The 22,094-nt window shown below is 40.6% G+C and overlaps 1 protein-coding gene across 2 annotated transcripts in view; it reads left to right on the top strand.

The window, feature by feature from the left end:
* Positions 1–22,094, top strand: part of Srp54k (signal recognition particle 54k) — a 55,294-nt gene that overhangs the window by 7,486 nt on the left and 25,714 nt on the right. For both annotated transcript variants that reach the window (XM_071674849.1, XM_071674850.1), the window contains exons 3-6: positions 7,040–7,114; positions 10,439–10,593; positions 17,039–17,189; positions 17,454–17,637. In XM_071674849.1, the coding sequence (XP_071530950.1) occupies positions 7,040–7,114; positions 10,439–10,593; positions 17,039–17,189; positions 17,454–17,637 (565 nt within the window). The remainder of the gene's footprint in view (positions 1–7,039; positions 7,115–10,438; positions 10,594–17,038; positions 17,190–17,453; positions 17,638–22,094) is intronic.

Below are 22,094 nucleotides of genomic sequence, written 5' to 3'. Positions count from 1 at the left end.
TATTATTAAATTTTAGTGAGAATAAAAAGAGTTTTGGAAGGAGGTAAATAAAGTGCGTAAGACAAGGGAACAAATGGGAACATCAGTGAAGGGCTAATGGGGAGGTGATAACAAGTAGTGGTGATGTGAGAAGGAGATGGAGTGAATATTTTGAAGGTTTGTTGAATGTGTTTGATGATAGAGTGGCAGATATAGGGTGTTTTGTTCGTGGTGGTGTGCAAAGTGAAAGGGGTAGGGAAAATGATTTGGTAAACAGAGAAGAGGTAGTAAAAGCTTTGCGGAAGATGAAAGCCGGCAAGGCAGCGGGTTTGGATGGTATTGCAGTGGAATTTATTAAAAAAGGGCTCAGATTGGGGTGTGTAAATGTGTGTGGATGTAACCAAGATAAGAAAAAAGGAGAGATAGGTAGTATGTTTGAGGAAAGGAACCTAGATGTTCTGGCTCTGAGTGAAACGAAGCTCAAGTGTAAGGTTATTTGATGTATGTATGACTCATGGTGAGGTGCCTGAAGACTGGTGGAATGCATGCATAGTACATTGTACAAAGGCAAAGGGGATAAAGGTGAGTGTTCAAATTACAAACGTATAAGTTTGTTGAGTTTTCCTGGGAAATTATATGTGAGGGCATTGATTGAGAGGGTGAAGGCATGTACAGAGCATCAGATTGGTGAAGAGCAGTGTGGTTTCAAAAGTGGTAGATGTGTGGATCAAGTGTTTGCTTTGAAGAATGTTTGTGAGAAATACTTAGAAGAACAAATGGATTTGTATGTAGCATTTATGGATCTGGAGAAGGCATATGATAGAGTTGATAGAGATGCTCTGTGGAAGGTATTAAGAATATATGGTGTGGGAGGCAAGTTGCTAGAAGCAGTGAAAAGTTTTTATCGAGGATGTAAGGCATGTGTACGAGTAGGAAGAGAGGAAAGTGATTGGTTCTTAGTGAATGTTGGTTTGTGGTAGGGATGCGTGATGTCTCCATGGTTGTTTAATTTGTTTATGGATGGGGTTGTTAGAGAGGTGAATGCAAGAGTTTTGGAAAGAGGGGCAAGTATGCAGTCTGTTGTGGATGAGAGAGCTTGGGTAGTGAGTCAGTTGTTGTTCGCTGATGATACAGTGCTGGTTGCTGATTCGGGTGAAAACTGCAGAAGCTGGTGACTGAGTTTGGTAAAGTGTGTGCAAGCAGAAAGCTGAGAGTAAATGTGAATAAGAACAAGGTTATTAGGTACAGTAGGGTTGAGGGACAAGTCAATTGGGAGGTAAGTTTGAATGGAGAAAAACTGGAGGAAGTAAAGTGTTTTAGATAACTGGGAGTGGAATTGGCAACAGGTGGAACCATGGAAGTGGAAAAGCCACAGGGTGGAGTTACAGGTTGGGGGAGGGGGCGAAAGTTTTGAGAGCATCGAAAGATGTGTGGATGGCAAGAACATTATCTCGGAAAGCAAAAATAGGTATGTTTGAAGGAATAATGGTTCCAGCAATGTTATATGGTTGTGAGGCGTGGGCTATAGATAGGGTTGTGCAGAGGAGGGTGGAGGTGTTGGAAATGAGATGTTTGAGGACAGTAAGTGGTGTTAAGTGGTTTGATCGAATAAGTAATGAAAAATTAAGAGAGATGTGTGGTAATAAAAAGAATGTGGTTGAGAGAGCAGAAGAGGGTGTATTGAAATGGTTTGGTCACATGGAGAGAATGAGTGAGGAAAGATTGACCAAGAGAATATATGTGTCAGAGGTGAAGGTATTGAGGAGAAGAGGGAGACCAAATTGGAGGTGGAAGGATGGAGTGAAAAAGATTTTGAGCGATTGGGGCCTAAACATGCAGGAGGGTGAAAGGCATGTAAGGAATAGTGTGAATTGGAATGATGTGGTATACCAGGGTGGATGTGCTGTCAATGGATTGAACTAGGGCATGTGAAGCGTCTGAGGTAAACCATGGAAAGTTTTGTGGGGCCTGGATGTGGAAAGAGAGCTGTGGTTTTGGTGCATTATACATGATAGCTAGAGACTGAGTGTGAACGAATGTGGCCTTTGTTGTGTTTCCCAAGCGCAATCTCGCGCATGTAGAGGGAGGGGTGTGTCATTTCATGTGTGGCGGGGTGGCGACAGGAATGAGTCAAGGCAGCTTGTATGAAGTATGTACATAGTATATATGTATATGTCTGTGTATGTATATATGTATACGTTGAAATGTATAGGTATGTATATGTGTGTGTGTGGACATGTATGTATATACATTTGTATGTGGGTGGGTTGGGCCATTCCTTCGTCTGTTTCCTTGCGCTACCTCGCTAATGCGGGAGACAGTGACAAAGTATAATAAATAAATAGATATAGAATGATAGATGTATATGTATGTAAATGTGTATATGTTGATTTGTATATGTACATTTATGTATATGTGCGTGTATGAGCATTTATGTATATATATATGTATATGAGTAGTTGGGCCATTCTTCGTCTGTTTCCTGATGCTACTTTGCTGACGTGGGAAACGATGAATGTGTATGAAAAAATAGAGGATGGTGGAGAAAGAATACATCCCACATAATTCCCACCTGTCGTATGTGAATAAAGGGATGGGAGGGGGCTGGAACCCTCCCTTTTATTTTAATTTATGAAAAGGGAAACAAAAGAAGGAGTCAAGAAGGGAATGCTCATCCTCCTCGAAGGCTAAGATTGGAGTGTCTATATGTGTGTGGATGTAACCAAGATGAGAAGAAAGGAGATATAGGTAGTATGTTTGGGAAAAGAAACCAGCATATTTTGGCTCTGAGTCAAATAAACCTTGAGGGTAAAGGGGAAGAGTAGTTTGGGAAAGTCTTGGGAGTACAGCCAGGGTTTGGTGCGAGAACAAGAGCTAAGAAAGGAGTAGCACTACTCCTGAAGCAGTTGTGGGAGTATGTGATAATGTTTTTTTTTTTTTTTTTTTTTTTTATACTTTGTCGCTGTCTCCCGCGTTTGCGAGGTAGCGCAAGGAAACAGACGAAGAATGGCCCAACTACTCATATACATATAATGTAAGAAAGTAAATTCTGGATTGATGTGGGTAAAACTGAAAGTGGATGGAGAGAGGGGTGAGTGTTGGTGCCTATGCACCTGATCATGAGAGGCAAGTGTTTTGGGAGCAGCTGAGTGAGTTTGTCAGCAGCTTTGATGCACGAGATCGGGTTTCAGTGATGGGTGATTTAAATACAAAGGTGAGTAATGTGGCAGTTGAGGGTATGATTGGTATACATGGGGTATTCATTGTTGTAAATGGAAATAGTGAAGAGCTAGTGGATTTATGCTGAAAAAAGACTGGTGATTGAGAATACCTGGTTTGAAAAGAGAGATATACATAAGGATATGTATGTGAGTAGGAGAGATGGTGAAAGGGCATTATTGGATTATGTGTTAATTGATAAGGCATGTAAAAGAGACACTTTTGGATGTTAATGTGCTGAGAAGGGCAGCCGGAGGGATGTGTGATCACTATTTTGTGGAGGCGAAGGTGAAGATTTGTAGAGGTTTTCGAAAAAGAAGAGAGAATATTGGGGAGAAGAGAGTGGTGAGAGTAAGTGAGCTTGGAAAGGAGACTTATGTGAGGATACCAAGAGTGATTAAATGTAGAATGGCAAAAGGTGAGAGCAAATGACGTGAGGGGGAGTTGGGTGAGGAATGGGACGTATTTAGGGAAGCAGTGAAGGCTTGCACGAAAGATGCGTGTGGCATGAGAAGGTGGGAGGTGGGCAGATTAGAAAGGTGGGATGAAGTAAAGTTATTAGTGAAAGAGGAAAGAGAGGCATTTGGATGATGCTTGCAGGGAAATAGGACTGGGAGTTGTATAAAAGAAAGTAGCTGGAGGTCAAGAGAAAGGTGCAAGGGGTGAAAGGGAAAATGAGAGTTGGGGTGCAAGAGTATCATTAAACTTTAAGGAGAATAAAAAGATGTTTCAGAAGGAGGTAAATAACCTGTGAAAGACAATAGAACAAATGGGAATTGGTGAAGGGTGCAAGTGGGGAGGTATAACAGGTGGTGATGAAGAGAGAAGGAAATGGTGTGAGTATTTTGAAGGATTGTCGAATATGTTTGATGATAGAGTGGTAGATATGGGGTGTTTCGGCTTGGGTGGTGCACTAATGAGAGGGTCAGAGAGAATGGTTTGGTAAAGAGAGAAGAGGTAGTGAAAGCTTAGCAGAAGATGATATCTGGCAAGATGGCTGGTTTTCGCTGCTTCTGGCAACTTACCTCCCACACCATATACTCTTAAAACCTCCCACAAAGCATCTCTCTTATCCCTATCATATTCCTTCTCCAGATCCATAAGTGCCACATACAAATCCATATGTTTTTCTAAGTATTTCCAACATACATTCTTCAAAGCAAATACCTGATCTTCACATCCTCTACCACTTCTAAAACCACACTGTTCTTCCCAGTCTGATGCTCTGTACATGCCTTCGCTCTCTCAATCAATACCCTTCCATATAATTTCCCGGGAACACTCAACAGACTTATGCTTCTCTAGTTTGAACACTCACCTTTATCCCTTTTGCCTATGTACACTGGTACTATGCATGCATTCTGCCAATCCTTATGCACTTCACCATGGTCCATACATACATTGAATATCCTTAACAACCAATCAACATAGTCACCCCCTTTTTCAATATAGTCCTCTGCAGTACCATCCAAACCTGCCGCCTTGCCGGGTCTCATCTTCTGCAAAGCTTTCACTACCTTTTCTTTCATAACCAAACCATTCTCCCTGACCCTCTCATTTCACGCACACACACACACACACACACACACACACACACACACACACACACACACACACACACACACACACACACACACACACGACCAAAACTTTGTATACCTACCACTTTATCATCAAACATATTTAACAAACCCTCAAAATACTCACTCCATCTCCTTTTCATTTCATCACTACCTGCTATTACTTTCCCACTTGCACCCCTCGCCGATGTTCTCACTTGTTATCTTGTCTTAAATACATTGTTTACCTCATTCCAAATCATTTTTATCCTCCCTAAAGTTTAACGATACACACTCGCCCCAACTTTCCTTTTCCCTTCTTTTCAACCCTTTCACCTTTCTCTTGACCTCCTGCCTCTTTCTTTTATACATCTCCCAATCATTTGCACTACCCTACAAATATCGTCCAAATGCCTCTCTTTTCTTTTTCACTGACAACTTTACTTCTTCATCCCACCACTCACTACCCTTTCTGATCTGCCCACCTCCCACCTTTCTCATGCCACATGCATCTTTTGTGCAAGTCATTACTGTTTCCCTAAATACATCCCATTCCTCACTCACTCTTCTCATGTCATTTGCTCTCACCTTTTGCCATTCTACACTCAATATCTCCTGGTACTTCCTCATACAAGTCTTCTTTCCAAGTTCACTTACTCTCACCACTCTCTTCTCCCCAACATTCTCTTTTCTTTTTTGAAAACTTCTACAAATCTTCACCCTCGTCTCCACAAGATAGCGATCAGACATCCCTCCAGCTGCCCCTCTGAGCACATTTACATCCAAAAGTCTCTCTTTTACATGCCTATCAATTTACTCATAATCCAATGATGCCCACTGAATCTCTCTTACTCACATGTAGACTTTTATTTTTTTTTTTTTTTTTTTTTTTTTTTTTTGCTTTATCTTTTTTCAGCACACAAATCCACAAGTTTTTTACCATTTACATTTACAAGACTGAACACCTCATGTACACCAATTATACCCTCAACTGGCACATTACCTATCTTCGCATTTAAATCACCCATAACATTGATACGCTTGATCTAGTATATGCATAAAGCCATAAGGAAAATGAAGCACGATAAGTTCCCAAGTGCTTTTTTGTGTAATGATCACATTGTCAGGGAGACACAAGAATGATATAAAAGATGCAGAACAATCTGTTGATATACAAGGAAGAGATGTAGCTGAGACACCATTTTGAGTAGGCTTATCAGACATGTGTCCTTTGTTCCCCTTCACAAAGATAATATTATATCCTTTGGAGGAGTCTCTCCCTTATTCCTGCCTGGGATTTCAGGAACTAATCAGTCTCCCATGTGGTACCTTGCATTTCCTTTTTGGCATTCAAGATATAAGCAATCTACCCAGCCTTCCCTTTTGTCTAAGACACAGCTCTCTCTTTCGTAGGGTCTTAGGTGTTGTGGAATTACCATGTGTGAAGATTCCTTCTTCTGGAGAGATTGATTGTACTGTGCACCAAATTTACTTTTGGAATGATTTATTTCAGCCTTCAGGATTAATTTGGAAGTTTCTCTAAACTCTGTCTTCATGTGGGTATGCTTCCATGCCATGGGACACACTGCAGAGGAAAGGAATGAAGGATTTGAAATTTGAAAAGCCTTTTTTCTTTAAAGGAATTTCCCATGAACACTTATACTGTAAGTCTTTACCCTACCCTGTCATCCCCATTCTTTTCTTTTTTCCATACCAACTGTCTCTGCTTTTAGGGTTGATACCTGCAATCTTCAACTTCTTAGCTGATGGGTTTTCAGGAGTAAAAAGGTTTGTGACATTTTTTCTCTGGTGGTCTGTGATTGGCAGATGGCTTGCCTAAAATAAGCTGCTGTTACTTAGTTGGAAGGGTAATGACCAGTGTGGAAACCAGTATTTTTGCACCAGAAGTATAGGGGGTTAGAATTTAACATAGAGAATCTCTCATGTTTGCAGGACTTTGCCCTAGAGTGAAATGGTTTCTCAGATTTCAAATTGTACATTTCTTATAATGTAGGACAGTAATTCATTACACTATTTTGATTATTTAGCTGTGTTGACATTTTATGTAACATTGCATAATGAAAACTGGTTTTTTTTTTACAAAGGATATGAAAATGGTAGACATTTCAACTTTATGTGTGTTTCATGCATCTTTTTGCTGTAATGTATTTTTCGTGTCCTAAAGAGTAAAACCATTTAAATCCATTACTCTTTATCTGCAAATTCTTCCCTACATTTTGATTTTCCTTCTTGTGTAACTTATACACTTGTTTATCTTACAGTTAGTGGATCCAGGGGTGAAGCCATATGTGCCAATCAAAGGACGACCAAATATTATCATGTTTGTTGGTTTACAGGTTAGTTGGTCATCACAAAATGTTTAAACATTCTGTCTCTATATATCATTTTCACTGCTGTCCATGTTGATTTTAGAATAGTAAATGAAGAACTTTTCCCCATATATATTGGGTATTGGCCATCCCAAAACTTTCAAATGATGATCTCCCAATATCATAATTTGAAATGCCTGCTGAAGAAATATGTTTTAGCTCAGGCACCATAAATGAAGTGTTAGCCTTTTGCTTATACTGAAAATGAGACTGATTTGGAATGGAGTACAGTTACCTTTCTATATAATGAAATGCTTTTAGTTCGATATGGTCGGGACCAAGCAATTGCTAAAATATCGAGTTTCCTTAAGTATAGATACTTTATATTTCCAAGGATTTTGATGGTTTAGTGAAGCATAAAATACTGAAATGCATGCTGAACTATCGATAGAGTGCATTCATATAATCATTACATTACAGAGGCTCCTTGTTTTTTATTGGATGCATTCCTGAAAACTGTTACTCAAAATGAAACCACTGTAAACAAAACTAACTTACCACTGATTTGATTCCATAAGATAGGGATGTTCTGTATGTTATCTAAATATTGTAGTGATTACCATCAAATGGCAAAATAGTGCTTTACTATCGTATCACTTTATCAGTTAGTCATTCACTATCATATCATTTATTTATTTTTTGATTTTATTATACTTAATCGCCATCTCCCGCGTTTAGAGGTAGCGCAAGGAAACAGACGAAAGAATGGCCTAACCCTCCCACATACACATGTATATACAAAACGCCCATGCACTCACTTATACATACATGTTGGAAAGGATCACAATTCCTATGAGTCCATAGGAACATATACATACATATACATTTCGATGTACACAGACATATACATATATATGAATGTACTTATTCTTACTTGCTGCCTTCATCCATTCCCATTGCCACCGAGCCACACATGAACAAGCATCCCCCCTCCAGCGAGACAGCGCCAGGAACAGGCAAAAAAGGCCACATTCATTCACAGTCAGTCTCTAGCTGTCATGTATAATGCACTGAAACCACAGATCCCTCTCCACATCCAGGCCCCACAAAACTTTCCATGGTTTACCCCAGACACTTCACATGCCCTAGTTCAATCCATTGACAGCACGTCCACCCCGGTATACCACATCATTCCAGTTCACTCTGTTCCTTGCACGCCTTTCACCCTCCTGCATGTTCAGGCCCCGATCATTCAAAATCTTTTTCATGCCACCTTTCCACCTCCAATTTGGTCTCCTACTTCTCCTCGTCTCCTCCACCTCTGACACATATATCCTCTTTGTCAATCTTTCCACTCATTCTCTCCATGTGACCAAACCATTTCAAAACACCCTCTTCTGCTCTCTCAACCACACTCTTTTTATTACCACACATCTCTCTTACCCTTTCATTACTTACTCGATCAAACCATCTCACACCACATATTGTCCTCAAATATCTCATTTCCAGCACATCCACCCTCCTCCGCACAACTCTATCTATAGCCCATGCCTCGCAACCATATAACATTGTTGGAACCACTATTCCTTCAGACATTCCCATTTTTGCTTTCCAAGGTAACATTCTCGACTTCCATACATTTTTCAACGCTCCTAGAACTTTCACCCCCTCCTCCACCCTATGATAGATTTTTTTTTTTTTTTTTTTTTTTTTTTTTTTTTTTTTTTTTGCCGCTGTCTCCCACGTTTGCGAGGTAGCGCAAAGAAACAGACGAAAGAAATGGCCCAACCCACCCCCATACACGTGTATATACATACGTCCACACACGCAAATATACATACCTACACAACTTTCCATGGTTTACCCCAGACGCTTCACATGCCTTGATTCAATCCACTGACAGCACGTCAACCCCGGTATACCACATCGCTCCAATTCACTCTATTCCTTGCCCTCCTTTCACCCTCCTGCATGTTCAGGCCCCGATCACACAAAATCTTTTTCACTCCATCTTTCCACCTCCAATTTGGTCTCCCTCTTCTCCTCGTTCCCTCCACCTCCGACACATATATTCTCTTGGTCAATCTTTCCTCACTCATTCTCTCCATGTGCCCGAACCATTTCAAAACACCCTCTTCTGCTCTCTCAACCACGCTCTTTTTATTTCCACACATCTCTCTTACCCTTACGTTACTTACTCGATCAAACCACCTCACACCACACATTGTCCTCAAACATCTCATTTCCAGCACATCCATCCTCCTGCGCACAATTCTATCCATAGCCCACGCCTCGCAACCATACAACATTGTTGGAACCACTATTCCTTCAAACATACCCATTTTTGCTTTCCGAGATAATGTTCTCGACTTCCACACATTCTTCAAGGCTCCCAGAATTTTCACCCCCTCCCCCACCCTATGATCCACTTCCGCTTCCATGGTTCCATCCGCTGCCAGATCCACTCCCAGATATCTAAAACACTTCACTTCCTCCAGTTTTTCTCCATTCAAACTCACCTCCCAATTGACTTGACCCTCAACCCTACTGTACCTAATAACCTTGCTCTTATTCACATTTACTCTTAACTTTCTTCTTTCACACACTTTACCAAACTCAGTCACCAGCTTCTGCAGTTTCTCACATGAATCAGCCACCAGCGCTGTATCATCAGCGAACAACAACTGACTCACTTCCCAAGCTCTCTCATCCCCAACAGACTTCATACTTGCCCCTCTTTCCAAAACTCTTGCATTCACCTCCCTAACAACCCCATCCATAAACAAATTAAACAACCATGGAGACATCACACACCCCTGCCGCAAACCTACATTCACTGAGAACCAATCACTTTCCTCTCTTCCTACACGTACACATGCCTTACATCCTCGATAAAAACTTTTCACTGCTTCTAACAACTTGCCTCCCACACCATATATTCTTAATACCTTCCACAGAGCATCTCTATCAACTCTATCATATGCCTTCTCCAGATCCATAAATGCTACATACAAATCCATTTGCTTTTCTAAGTATTTCTCACATACATTCTTCAAAGCAAACACCTGATCCACACATCCTCTACCACTTCTGAAACCACACTGCTCTTCCCCAATCTGATGATAGATATATGTGTGTATATATGTTGATATGTATATGTATGTATGGTCATATATGTATACATACGTATATACGAGTGGATGGGCCATTCCTCATCTGTTTCCTGGTGCTACCTAGCTGATGCGGGAAACAGCAATTAAGTATAATAAAAAAAGAATGATAATATTAAAGATAGATAGATAGATAGATGTTGCCTTTTAGACTTTTTTTTTATCATTATTTGTATTTCAGGGCTCAGGCAAGACTACAACCTGTACAAAGCTTGCATATTATTACATGCGTAAAGGTTGGAAGACCTGTCTAGTGTGTGCTGATACTTTCCGAGCTGGTGCTTTTGATCAGGTGAAGCAAAACTGTACGAAGGCCCGAATCCCCTTCTATGGCAGGTAATGTTGAATTTATGAAGCTATGAATTTTTGCAGGAACTTAAGCTTGTTGCATGTGAAATCAGCACCTGTATCTTGTAATGTGTTACTGATGGAACTTTCAATTAAAAAAGAAACGATAGATTGATTTTTGGATGTGTGGGGATTTCTTAACCCATTCACTGTCATTACAGAAGCTGGGGGTTCTTATCTGCTGGGTTCAGTTAATGTTCATTTTTTGAAAATTGGAATGATGTGATATATCGGGGTCGACATGCTGTCAGTGGACTGAACTAGGGCATGTGAAATGTCTAGGGTAAACCATGGAAATTTCTGTGGGGCCTGGATGAGGGTAGGGAGCTGTGGTTTTGGTGCATTACACATGATAGCTAGAGACTGAGTGTGAATGAATGAGACCAATTCGTTTTCCTGGCATTACCTCATTGAAGTAGGGGGTAGCGATGCTGTTTCCTGTGGGGCAGGGTACCACCAGGATTGGATGAAGGCAAACAAGTATGAATATGTATGTGTATATATGTATATGTCTGTGTATGTGTATGTATATGTCCATGTATGTATATGTATATGTTGATATGTATATGTGTGTGTATGGGCATTTATGTGTTTATATGTGTATTTGAGTGGATGGGCCATTCTTCTGTTTCCTGGCTCTACCTCGCTGATGTGGAAGCAGCAGTCAAGTATAATGAAATGACAGCGACAAAGTATAAAAAAAAAAAAAAAAAAAAAAAAAATATATAAATGAAGAATGTGTGGAAGTCGAGAACATTATCTCGGAAAGCAAAAATGGGTATGTTTGAAGGAATAGTGGTTCCAACAATGTTGTATGGTTGCGAGGCGTGGGCTATGGATAGAGTTGTGCGCAGGAGGATGGATGTGCTGGAAATGAGATGTTTGAGGACAATGTGTGGTGTGAGGTGGTTTGATCGAGTGAGTAACGTAAGGGTAAGAGAGATGTGTGGAAATAAAAAGAGCGTGGTTGAGAGAGCAGAAGAGGGTGTTTTGAAGTGGTTTGGGCACATGGAGAGGATGAGTGAGGAAAGATTGACCAAGAGGATATATGTGTCGGAGGTGGAGGGAACAAGGAGAAGAGGGAGACCAAATTGGAGGTGGAAAGATGGAGTGAAAAAGATTTTGTGTGATCGGGGCCTGAACATGCAGGAGGGTGAAAGGAGGGCAAGGAATAGAGTGAATTGGAGCGATGTGGTATACCGGGGTTGACGTGCTGTCAGTGGATTGAATCAAGGCATGTGAAGCGTCTGGGGTAAGCCATGGAAAGCTGTGTAGGTATGTATATTTGCGTGTGTGGACGTATGTATATACATGTGTATGGGGGGGGGTTGGGCCATTTCTTTCATCTGTTTCCTTGCGCTACCTCGGAAACGCGGGAGACAGCGACAAAGTATAAAAAAAAAAAAAAAAAAAATATAAATTTCTGAAATGCACCAAAAGCACAGCTCCCTTTCCACGTCTAGGTCCCACAGACCTTTCCATTGTTTACTCCAGATGCTTCACATGCCCTGGTTCAATCCAGTGACAGCACTTCCACCCCAGTATACCACATTGTTCCAATTCGCTCTATTCCTTGCATGTCTTTCACCCTCTTGTATGTTCAGGCCCTGAATGCTCAGTCTTTTACACTTCATTCCGCATACAATTTGGTCTCCCACTTCTCCTTCCCTCCACCTCTGACACATATATCCTCTTTGTCAATCTTTCCACTCATTCTCTCCATGTGACCAAACCATTTCAACACACCCTCTTCTGCTCTCTCAACCACACTCTTTTTATTACCACACATCTCTCTTACCCTTTCATTACTTACTCAATCAAACCACCTCACACCACATATTGTCCTCAAACATTTCATTTTTCAACACCTCCTCCCTCCTCTGCACGACGCTATGTATGGCCCATGCCTCGCAACCATATAACGTGTTGGAACCACTATTCTTTCAAACATACCCATTTTTGCTCTCTGAGATAACGTTCTTGCCTTCCACATATTCCTTAACACTCCCAGAACCTTCACCCCCTCCCAAACCCTGTGACTCACTTCTGCTTCTATGGTTCCATCTGCTTCTAAGTCCCCTCCCAGATATCAAAAACACTTCACTTCCTCCAGTTTTTCTCCATTCAAACTTACCTCCCAATTAACTTGGCCCTCATCCCTACTGAACCTAATAACCTTGCTCTTATTCACATTTACTCTCAACTTTCTTCTTTCACACACTTTACCAAACTCAGTCACCAACTTCTGCAGTTTCTCACCCAAATCAGCCACCAGTGCTGTATCATCAGCAAACAACAACTGATTCACTTCCCAAGCCCTCTCATCCACAACAGACTGCATACTTGCCCCTGTCTCCAAAACACTTGCATTCACCTCCCTAACCACCCCATCCATAAACAAATTAAACAACCATAGAAACGTCACGCACCCCTGCTGCTAACCGACATTCACTGGGAACCAATCACTTTCCTCTCTTCCTACTCATACTCTTGCCTTATATCCATGGTAAAAACTTTTCACTGATTCTAGCAACTTACCTCTCACACCATATAATCTTAAAATCTTCCACAAAGCATCTCTATCAACTCTATCATATGCCTTCTCCAGATCCATAAATGCTACATACAAATCCATTTGCTTTTCTAAGTATTTCTCACATACATTCTTCAACGCAAGCACCTGATCCACACATCTTCTACCACTTCTAAAACCACACTGCTCTTCCACAATCTGATGTTCTGTACATGCCTTTACCCTCTCAATCAATACCCTCCCATACGATTTCCCAAGAATACTATACAAACTTATGCCTCTGTAATTTGAGCACTCACCTTTATCCCCTTTGCCTTTGTGCATTGGCACTGTGCATGCATTCTGCCAATCCTCAGGCACTTCACCATGATCCATACATACATTGTATATCCTTACCAACCAATCAACAACACAGTCAACCCCTTTATTATATGAATTCCACTGCAATACCATCCACACCCACTGCCTTGTCGACTTTCATCTTCTGCAAAGCTTTCACTTCCTCTTCTTTGCTCACCATACCATTTTCCCTGACCCTCTCACTTCGCACACCACCCCGACCAAAACACCATATATCTGCCGCTCTATCATCAAACACATTCAACAAACCTTCAAAATATTCACTTCATCTCCCTCTCACTTCATCACTACTTGTTATTACTTCCCCATTTGCCTCCATCACTGATTTTCCCATTTGTTCTCTTGTCTTATGCACTTTATTTACCTCCTCTCAAAACATCTTTTTATTCTCCCTAAAATTTAATGATACTGTCTCACCCCAACTCTCATTTACCCTCTTTCTTCAACTCTTACACCTTTTTACACCTTTTTCTTGACCTTCTGTCTCTTTCTTTTATACATCTTCCAGTGATTTGCACTACTCCCCTGCAAAAATTGTCCAAACGCCTCTCTCTTCTCTTTCACTAGCAATCTTTCTTCTTTATCCCACCACTCACTACCCTTTCTAATCTTCCCACTTTTCTCATGCCACATGCATCTTTTGCGCAAGCCATCACTGCTTCCCTAAATACATTCAATTCCTTCCCCACTCCCTTTACATCATTTGCTCTCACCTTTTGCAATTCTGCATTTGAATCTCTCCTGGTACTTCCTCACACAAGTCTCCTATCCAAGCTCACCTACTCTCACCACTCTCTTCTCTCCAGCGTTCTCTCTTCTTTTCTGAAAACCTCTATAAATCTTCACCTTCGCCTCCACAAGATAGTGATCAGCCATCTCTCCAGTTGCACTTCTCAGCACATTAACATCCAAAAGTCTCTCTTTTACACACTTATCAACACATAATCCCCAATAATGCCCTCTGGCCATCCCTCCTACTCACATATGTATACTTATGTACATCTCGTTTTAATCCAAGTATTCCCAGTCACCAGTCCTTTTTCAGCGCACAAATCCACAAGCTCTTCGTCATTTCCATTTACAACACTGAACACTCCATGTACACCAATTATACCCTCAACTGCCACATTACTCACCTTTGCATTCAAATCACCCATCACTATAACCCGGCCTTGTGCATCAAAGCTGCTGACACGGTCACTCAGCTGCTCCCAGAACACTTGCCTCTTATGATCTTTCTTCTCATGACTGATGACCAGATACACAGGCACCAATAATCACTCATCTCTCTCCATCCACTTTCAGTTTTACCCATATCGATCTAGAGTTTACTTATACTCTATCACATATACCCACAACTCCTGCTTCAGCAGTGCTACTCCTTCCTTTGCTCTTACCCTCTCACTAACTCCTGACTTTACTCCCCAGACATTCCCAAACCACTCTTCCTCTTTACCCTTGAACTTCGTTTCACATAGAGCCAAAACATCCAGGTTCCTTTCCTCAAACATACCACTTATCTCTCCTTTTTTCTCATCTTGGTTACATCCATACTGTTATTATTATTGTAATAATACTTACCCAGCACCCCTTATCCAGGGATCCCTGCAGCTTCATGGCTGTGCTACACTCAGTAAAGGGAGAGGATGGAGTCCTTTAAAACAAGAAGTTGTTTGGCAAGACTGTACTCTCTTTTGTCAAGCTGATAGTGATAAAGTTAAGCCAACAGTGCCCATGTTTTCTTGCAGTTGCAGTGCTTTACTTGTTGCAAAGGGCTGTCTTTTTATATTATATCACCTCAGATAGGAGTTTTATCAGTTTTACTTATGTTTTAAGGTCATGGAAAGACCCCAACATTTCTGAAAAGCTGAAAGATATTGAGCCTCATGAGCATGGTGAGATTGGTTTTTGTCTCTTGCACACCCCATTTCTGACCAGAAGGTGATTCAGGTCACCTCAGAAACATTCCTGGAGCTGTTTCCTTCAGATTTAGAGTTGCCTTTTCTACTCCCTGACCATCACCTGCCATAGTGGGATAACCTACATTGTTAGACAAAGATTAATTTATAGTTCACATAATAATTTGTTATCCCTTGGGATAGGGGAGAAATAATACTTCCCATGTATTCCCTGCATGTCATAGATTTTGGGAGGGGGTGGTTGGCTGGAAATCCTCCCCTCACGTTTTTAATTTTCCAAAAGAATGATTAACAGAGAAGGGAGCTAAGTGAGGGTATTCCTTCAAAGGCTTACACCTCTGTTCTTAACGCTACCTCGCAAATGCGAGAAATGACAGATAGTGTGAAAAGAAAAATAATAATTTGTGAATTTATTGTGCCTCTGGGGAAAATTCTGATGTAGTGCTAATGGGAAATAGTATGAAAAGAAAAAATGATGATTTGTGAATTTATTGTATCTCTGGGGAAAATTCTGATGTAGCACTATTTCTCCAATCAGTATGTTAAAATAGGGACTTACCATAATGTTATTATAGAAAAGGTAGTGATGAACAGTCACATGCTGCTTGACGTAGAAGTCGCATTTTGCAAAATAGCAAATATGTTTTAGAATTTATGAGGAAAATTCTGTATTATGAATGCTATAGAATAAATATTGTATTCATAACTGATGGTAATAAACAGTCTTTTACAATAATGAACCAATTATCTAACATCATTTTAGTTGGAAAGCCTGTGAGTGAGGAAAACGTAAATCATTGTCCCCAAAGTATCTTATTACCTTTCTGTTCATATAATGACATACATGGATTTATAATACTTTGGTGTCTTTTAAGATGTGTGAACTATTTCATTGATCATTGTACTTAAAGAAAAATGTTAGATACCTTAGACATACATAATTGTTTTTGATACCTATTTCCTACTATTTTTCAGGAACAAAAATGAACAGGGGCCTTTTATGCACACATCACTCTCTAGCTTTTATATATGATGTACCAAAAGCAACACTTACTATCCAAAGCCAAGCCGTATAGACTACTACATGGTTTACCTTGACTTCTTCATATTCCTTATTCAGTTGGAACAGGCCACCAACAGGCAAAGGCCTGTGTCTGACCAAGCAGAGGTCCAATGATCTTAAAACAAACTAAACCCTGTTCAACCTTTGACATCATGTTACTCCACATTCCACATTGAATGATGAAAAAGTTAAATGTGTATAAAAGTAATATGAATTGCTTGTTGTGACTGACAGGTCAGAAGGAATGAAATTTTTGATAATTTTAGGATTTTTATTTTAATTAACTGCTCTGAATTTACCAGCTTTATGTATAAACTAGAAAATTTCTGTGCCCTAATGAGCCCAGTTGTCCTTTTCTGCTGTTGGTGATTATCCAAGGATGGCAGAGACTTTACCAGATTAGTTTTCATCTCATTGTGTAGTGGTGTGTGGTGGTTTAATCAGGATTGATTAAAACTGCTTATAGTACAAGCATCTTGTTGTAGAATACAGAAAAATCATGGAACAATATTTTTCTTTAGTCTGGAAACAGAATATTAATTACCTGTACTTTTATAGCTACACTGAAGTTGATCCTGTAGTAATTGCCTTGGATGGAGTGGAGCAGTTCAAGAAAGAGGGCTTTGAAATTATCATCATAGACACCTCTGGCCGACACAAACAAGAAGATGCATTGTTTGAAGAAATGTTGCAGATCTCCAATGTTTGTGTAAGTGTCATGTGCACCAAGATATTTTGAAGGAATCTCTTCCTCATTTGTGCTATATACTTGCCATATTTATTGATGTCTGTAATGAAAGTACAGCAATTTTAGCAAAGGGAGTATTCAAGCTGATAGAATGGAGTTTTGTCATAAGCTTATAAACTTATGAATGAATTATAAATTTCAGTAAATGAAGGAGATCTGAGTTTTAGTTTGTTCTGTATGCACTGTTGTGTAATAATTTTCATAGTATTCATGAATTGTCAACAGAAACCAGACAACATCATATTCGTTATGGATGCAAGCATTGGTCAGGCTTGTGAGTCTCAGGCTCGTGCTTTCAAGGAGAAAGTGGATGTTGGCTCAGTTATCATCACAAAGCTCGATGGTCATGCCAAGGGTGGTGGAGCATTATCTGCTGTTGCTGCTACACAGTCTCCTATTATCTTCATAGGTAGGTTTTAAAAATGTTTTGTTATAAAGTAATAATTGTTAATGGAGTGACTTCCCTCTCTTATCCTGTTAACAGAGGTATCCATGAGGGTTTTTGCATACCACCTATTCTTTCTTCTCTTCATAATGGCCTCTCCTCAACTTTTATCTCTCTTTAACCTTATGCATTATGCATTACTTTGGTTTTTGCTTCTGAAAGCTGGCTGCTTGTATGACCCACCACTAGCTAGACCACATTGTACTCAGCAAGCTGCTGCATCATATGATTACTTTGTGGCCATTGGCTACTGAAGGGTGTACTCTTTTGATAACTGCTTCTTTCCCTACACTTCAGAGCTTTGGAACACTTCTCATGTCTTTCCCAATAACTATGACTTGGCACATTTTAAAAGACAGGTTTTTCACTTCCTCCAAAATTCCTAGTTACTTTCCCTTGTCTTTCCTGTTTTCCTTTCATAATTCTCTCTATATTTCAATTAAGGCCTGTCCGTAATGTGGACTTTTGTTTGTGACTGGAGCCTTAAAGAAAGAAAATGGATCTTGAGAAAGAATATTATAGGGTTGATAGAAATGCCTTGTTGAGGGTGTTACAAAAATACGGTTTGGGAGGAAAGCTACTTCAAGCAATGAGCTTTTATTTAGAGTGTGGTGTGCGTGTGTGGGTAGTAATAGAGGAGGGTGACTTTTTTCATGTTGAATGAGAGGGTCTTGGAGAGGATGTAGCTCTGCAGTCTATTATGGGTGTAGGGGGCTTTGGGAGACATCATTTATTGTTTGCTGATGACAGTGCTGGTGGCAGATTTGAGTGATAAATTGCAGTAAGCTAAAGGAGAAAGGTGAGAGTTAATGTTATTTATTGATTTTAGCAGTGGAAAGAGATAAATTGGTTGGAATGTGATGTTTAACAGAGAAAACTTGGAGGGAGTGGAGTGTTTTAGTCACCTGGGAGAGGACATGACAATGAATGGAACCATGGAAGTTCAGTTGTTTGAGGCATCTAAGGTTTTAGATGCATTGTGGAGTGTGTGGAAAGAGAAGGCACTGCGTTGTGAGGGCAATTATGTATGATGATGATGAATGGATGTGAGATGTGGGTCCTAGTTCAAAATCTATGAAAGAAGATGGATGTGTTGGAAGTGAAATGTTTGAGTACATTGTATGATGTGAGAAAGGTTGATGGAGTAAGAAATGATAGGTTTAGAGAGAGATGTGGTAGTAAGAAGAGTATATATGAGGAAGCTGAAGGAGTTTAGAGAGAGGTGTGGTAGTACGAATAGGATATATGAGAAAGCTGAAGAGGACATATGAAGAAAATGAGTTAGGAGAGACTAGGCTGACTAAGAGGATGCACATGTTGGAAGTGGAGGGAAAATGGAGAAGAGCAAAACCAGAATTGAGATTGAAGAATGGAGTAAAAGATGCTTTGAGTGACTGGGACCTGAACATGCAGGAGTGATGTGGTATACAGGAGGCCATGTGTTGTAATTTGGCTAAACTAGGGCATATAACATGATCAGGAAAAAACCATAGAGAGGTCTGTGGGGCTGGGCTGTGGATAATGGGCTCCAGGCTTCACTGCATTATACACGACAACTCCAGAGTAGATATGAGCAAATGAGGCAATTCTTTGCCTGTTCCTAGCACCACCTTGCTGCCTAGGAAGTGGCGAACAAGTTTGAAAAAAAAAAAAAGCATTTTTTACAGAGTGGATTTTGAATCCCTCTTACCAACTGGTGAGTGGCAGGGTAGTATTGTAAGGGTGCCATTATCCTTGCAGAAATTTTAAAGTATGTACACTAGGTGTAAAATTACTGTATAATAGTTTTTAATTGATAATTTATTTATTCAATATTGCATTAGAATTCTTTTCTTGAAAGGGTTGTGGTGTTACTTAAGGACCCCTTTTCTGGTAGCTCCTGCAGCTCCAAGGCTGCACTTCCAGTAGGAGGGAAGTGATGGACTCCTTAGGAGTGAAAAGTTTGTAGGTGAGACTGTACCCCCTATCATCAAGAGACGATTATATAACCTCATGAAGGGTACCTTTTAGTCACAGCATAACTAGAAGCGAATGAAGTCTGTTAATGCTGTCTGTTTGATTTTTATGCATTAACTCTTTGACTGTGACATACATATGAAATGACACTAACCTTGTGCGCAAAAAATTAAAAGATACAAAAGGTTTGATCTTTGACAATATCTCAGTATGATATATATATTTATCCCTGGGGATAGGGGAGAAAGAATACTTCCCACGCATTCCTCACGTGTCGTAGAAGGCGACTAAAGGGGACGGGGGCGGGGGCTAGAAACCCTCCCCTCCTTGTATTTTAACTTTCTAAAAGGGGAGACAGAAGAAGGAGTCACGCGGGGAGTGCTCATCCTCTTTGAATGCTCAGATTGGGGTGTCTAAATGTGTGTGGATGTAACCAAGATGAGAAAAAAGGAGAGATAGGTAGTATGTTTGAGGAAAGGAACCTGCATGTTTTGGCTCTGAATGAAATGAAGCTCATGGGTAAAGGGGAAGAGTGGTTTGGGAATGTCTTGGGAGTAAAGTCAGGGGTTAGTGAGAGGACAAGAACAAGGGAAGGAGTAGCACTACTCCTGAATCAGGAGTGGTGGGAGTATGTGATAGAGTGTAAGAAAGTAAACTCTAGATTGATATGGGTAAAACTGAAAGTGGATGGAGAGAGATGGGTGATTATTGGTGCATATGCACCTGGGCATGAGAAGAAAGATCATGAGAGGCGAGTGTTTTGGGAGCAGCTGAATGAGTGTGCTAGTGATTTTGATGCACGAGACCAGGTTATAGTGATGGGTGATTTGAATGCAAAGGTGAGTAATGTGGCAGTTGAGGGAATAATTGGTATACATGGAGTGTTCAGTGTTGTAAATGGAAATGGTGAAGAGCTTGTAGATTTATATATTATTATTTTTTTTTTTTTTTTTTTTTTTTTTTTTTTTTTTTTTATCGCTGTCTCCCGCGTTTGCGAGGTAGCGCAAGGAAACAGACGAAAGAAATGGCCCAACCCCCCCCATACACATGTACATACACACGTCCACACACACAAATATACATACCTACACAGCTTTCCATGGTTTACCCCGGACGCTTTACATGCCTTGATTCAATCCACTGACAGCACGTCAACCCCTGTATACCACATCGCTCCAATTCACTCCATTCCTTGCCCTCCTTTCACCCTCCTGCATGTTCAGGCCCCGATCACACAAAATCTTTTTCACTCCATCTTTCCACCTCCAATTTGGTCTCCCTCTTCTCCTCGTTCCCTCCACCTCCGACACATATATCCTCTTGGTCAATCTTTCCTCACTCATTCTCTCCATGTGCCCAAACCATTTTAAAACACCCTCTTCTGCTCTCTCAACCACGCTCTTTTTATTTCCACACATCTCTCTTACCCTTACGTTACTTACTCGATCAAACCACCTCACACCACACATTGTCCTCAAACATCTCATTTCCAGCACATCCATCCTCCTGCGCACAACTCTATCCATAGCCCACGCCTCGCAACCATACAACATTGTTGGAACTACTATTCCTTCAAACATACCCATTTTTGCTTTCCGGGATAATGTTCTCGACTTCCACACATTTTTCAAGGCTCCCAAAATTTTCGCCCCCTCCCCCACCCTATGATCCACTTCCGCTTCCATGGTTCCATCCGCTGACAGATCCACTCCCAGATATCTAAAACACTTCACTTCCTCCAGTTTTTCACCATTCAAACTCACCTCCCAATTGACTTGACCCTCAACCCCACTGTACCTAATAACCATGCTCTTATTCACATTTACTCTTAACTTTCTTCTTCCACACACTTTACCAAACTCCGTCACCAGCTTCTGCAGTTTCTCACATGAATCCGCCACCAGCGCTGTATCATCAGCGAACAACAACTGACTCACTTCCCAAGCTCTCTCATCCCCAACAGACTTCATACTTGCCCCTCTTTCCAAGACTCTTGCATTTACCTCCCTAACAACCCCATCCATAAACAAATTAAACAACCATGGAGACATCACACACCCCTGCCGCAAACCTACATTCACTGAGAACCAATCACTTTCCTCTCTTCCTACACGTACACATGCCTTACATCCTCGATAAAAACTTTTCACTGCTTCTAACAACTTTCCTCCCACACCATATATTCTTAATACCTTCCACAGAGCATCTCTATCAACTCTATCATATGCCTTCTCCAGATCCATAAATGCTACATACAAATCCATTTGCTTTTCTAAGTATTTCTCACATACATTCTTCAAAGCAAACACCTGATCCACACATCCTCTACCACTTCTGAAACCACACTGCTCTTCCCCAATCTGATGCTCTGTACATGCCTTCACCCTTTCAATCAATACCCTCCCATATTATATGTCATATAATATGTTATATGTGCTGCCATTGAACTGTACCAGGGCATGTGA

This window comes from Panulirus ornatus, chromosome 20 (genome assembly GCF_036320965.1).
Source record: "Panulirus ornatus isolate Po-2019 chromosome 20, ASM3632096v1, whole genome shotgun sequence".
Classification (NCBI taxonomy): Eukaryota; Metazoa; Arthropoda; class Malacostraca; order Decapoda; family Palinuridae; genus Panulirus; species Panulirus ornatus.
Note: the sequence above shows the minus strand (reverse complement) of the source record. Positions and strands in the feature narration are given on the sequence as shown.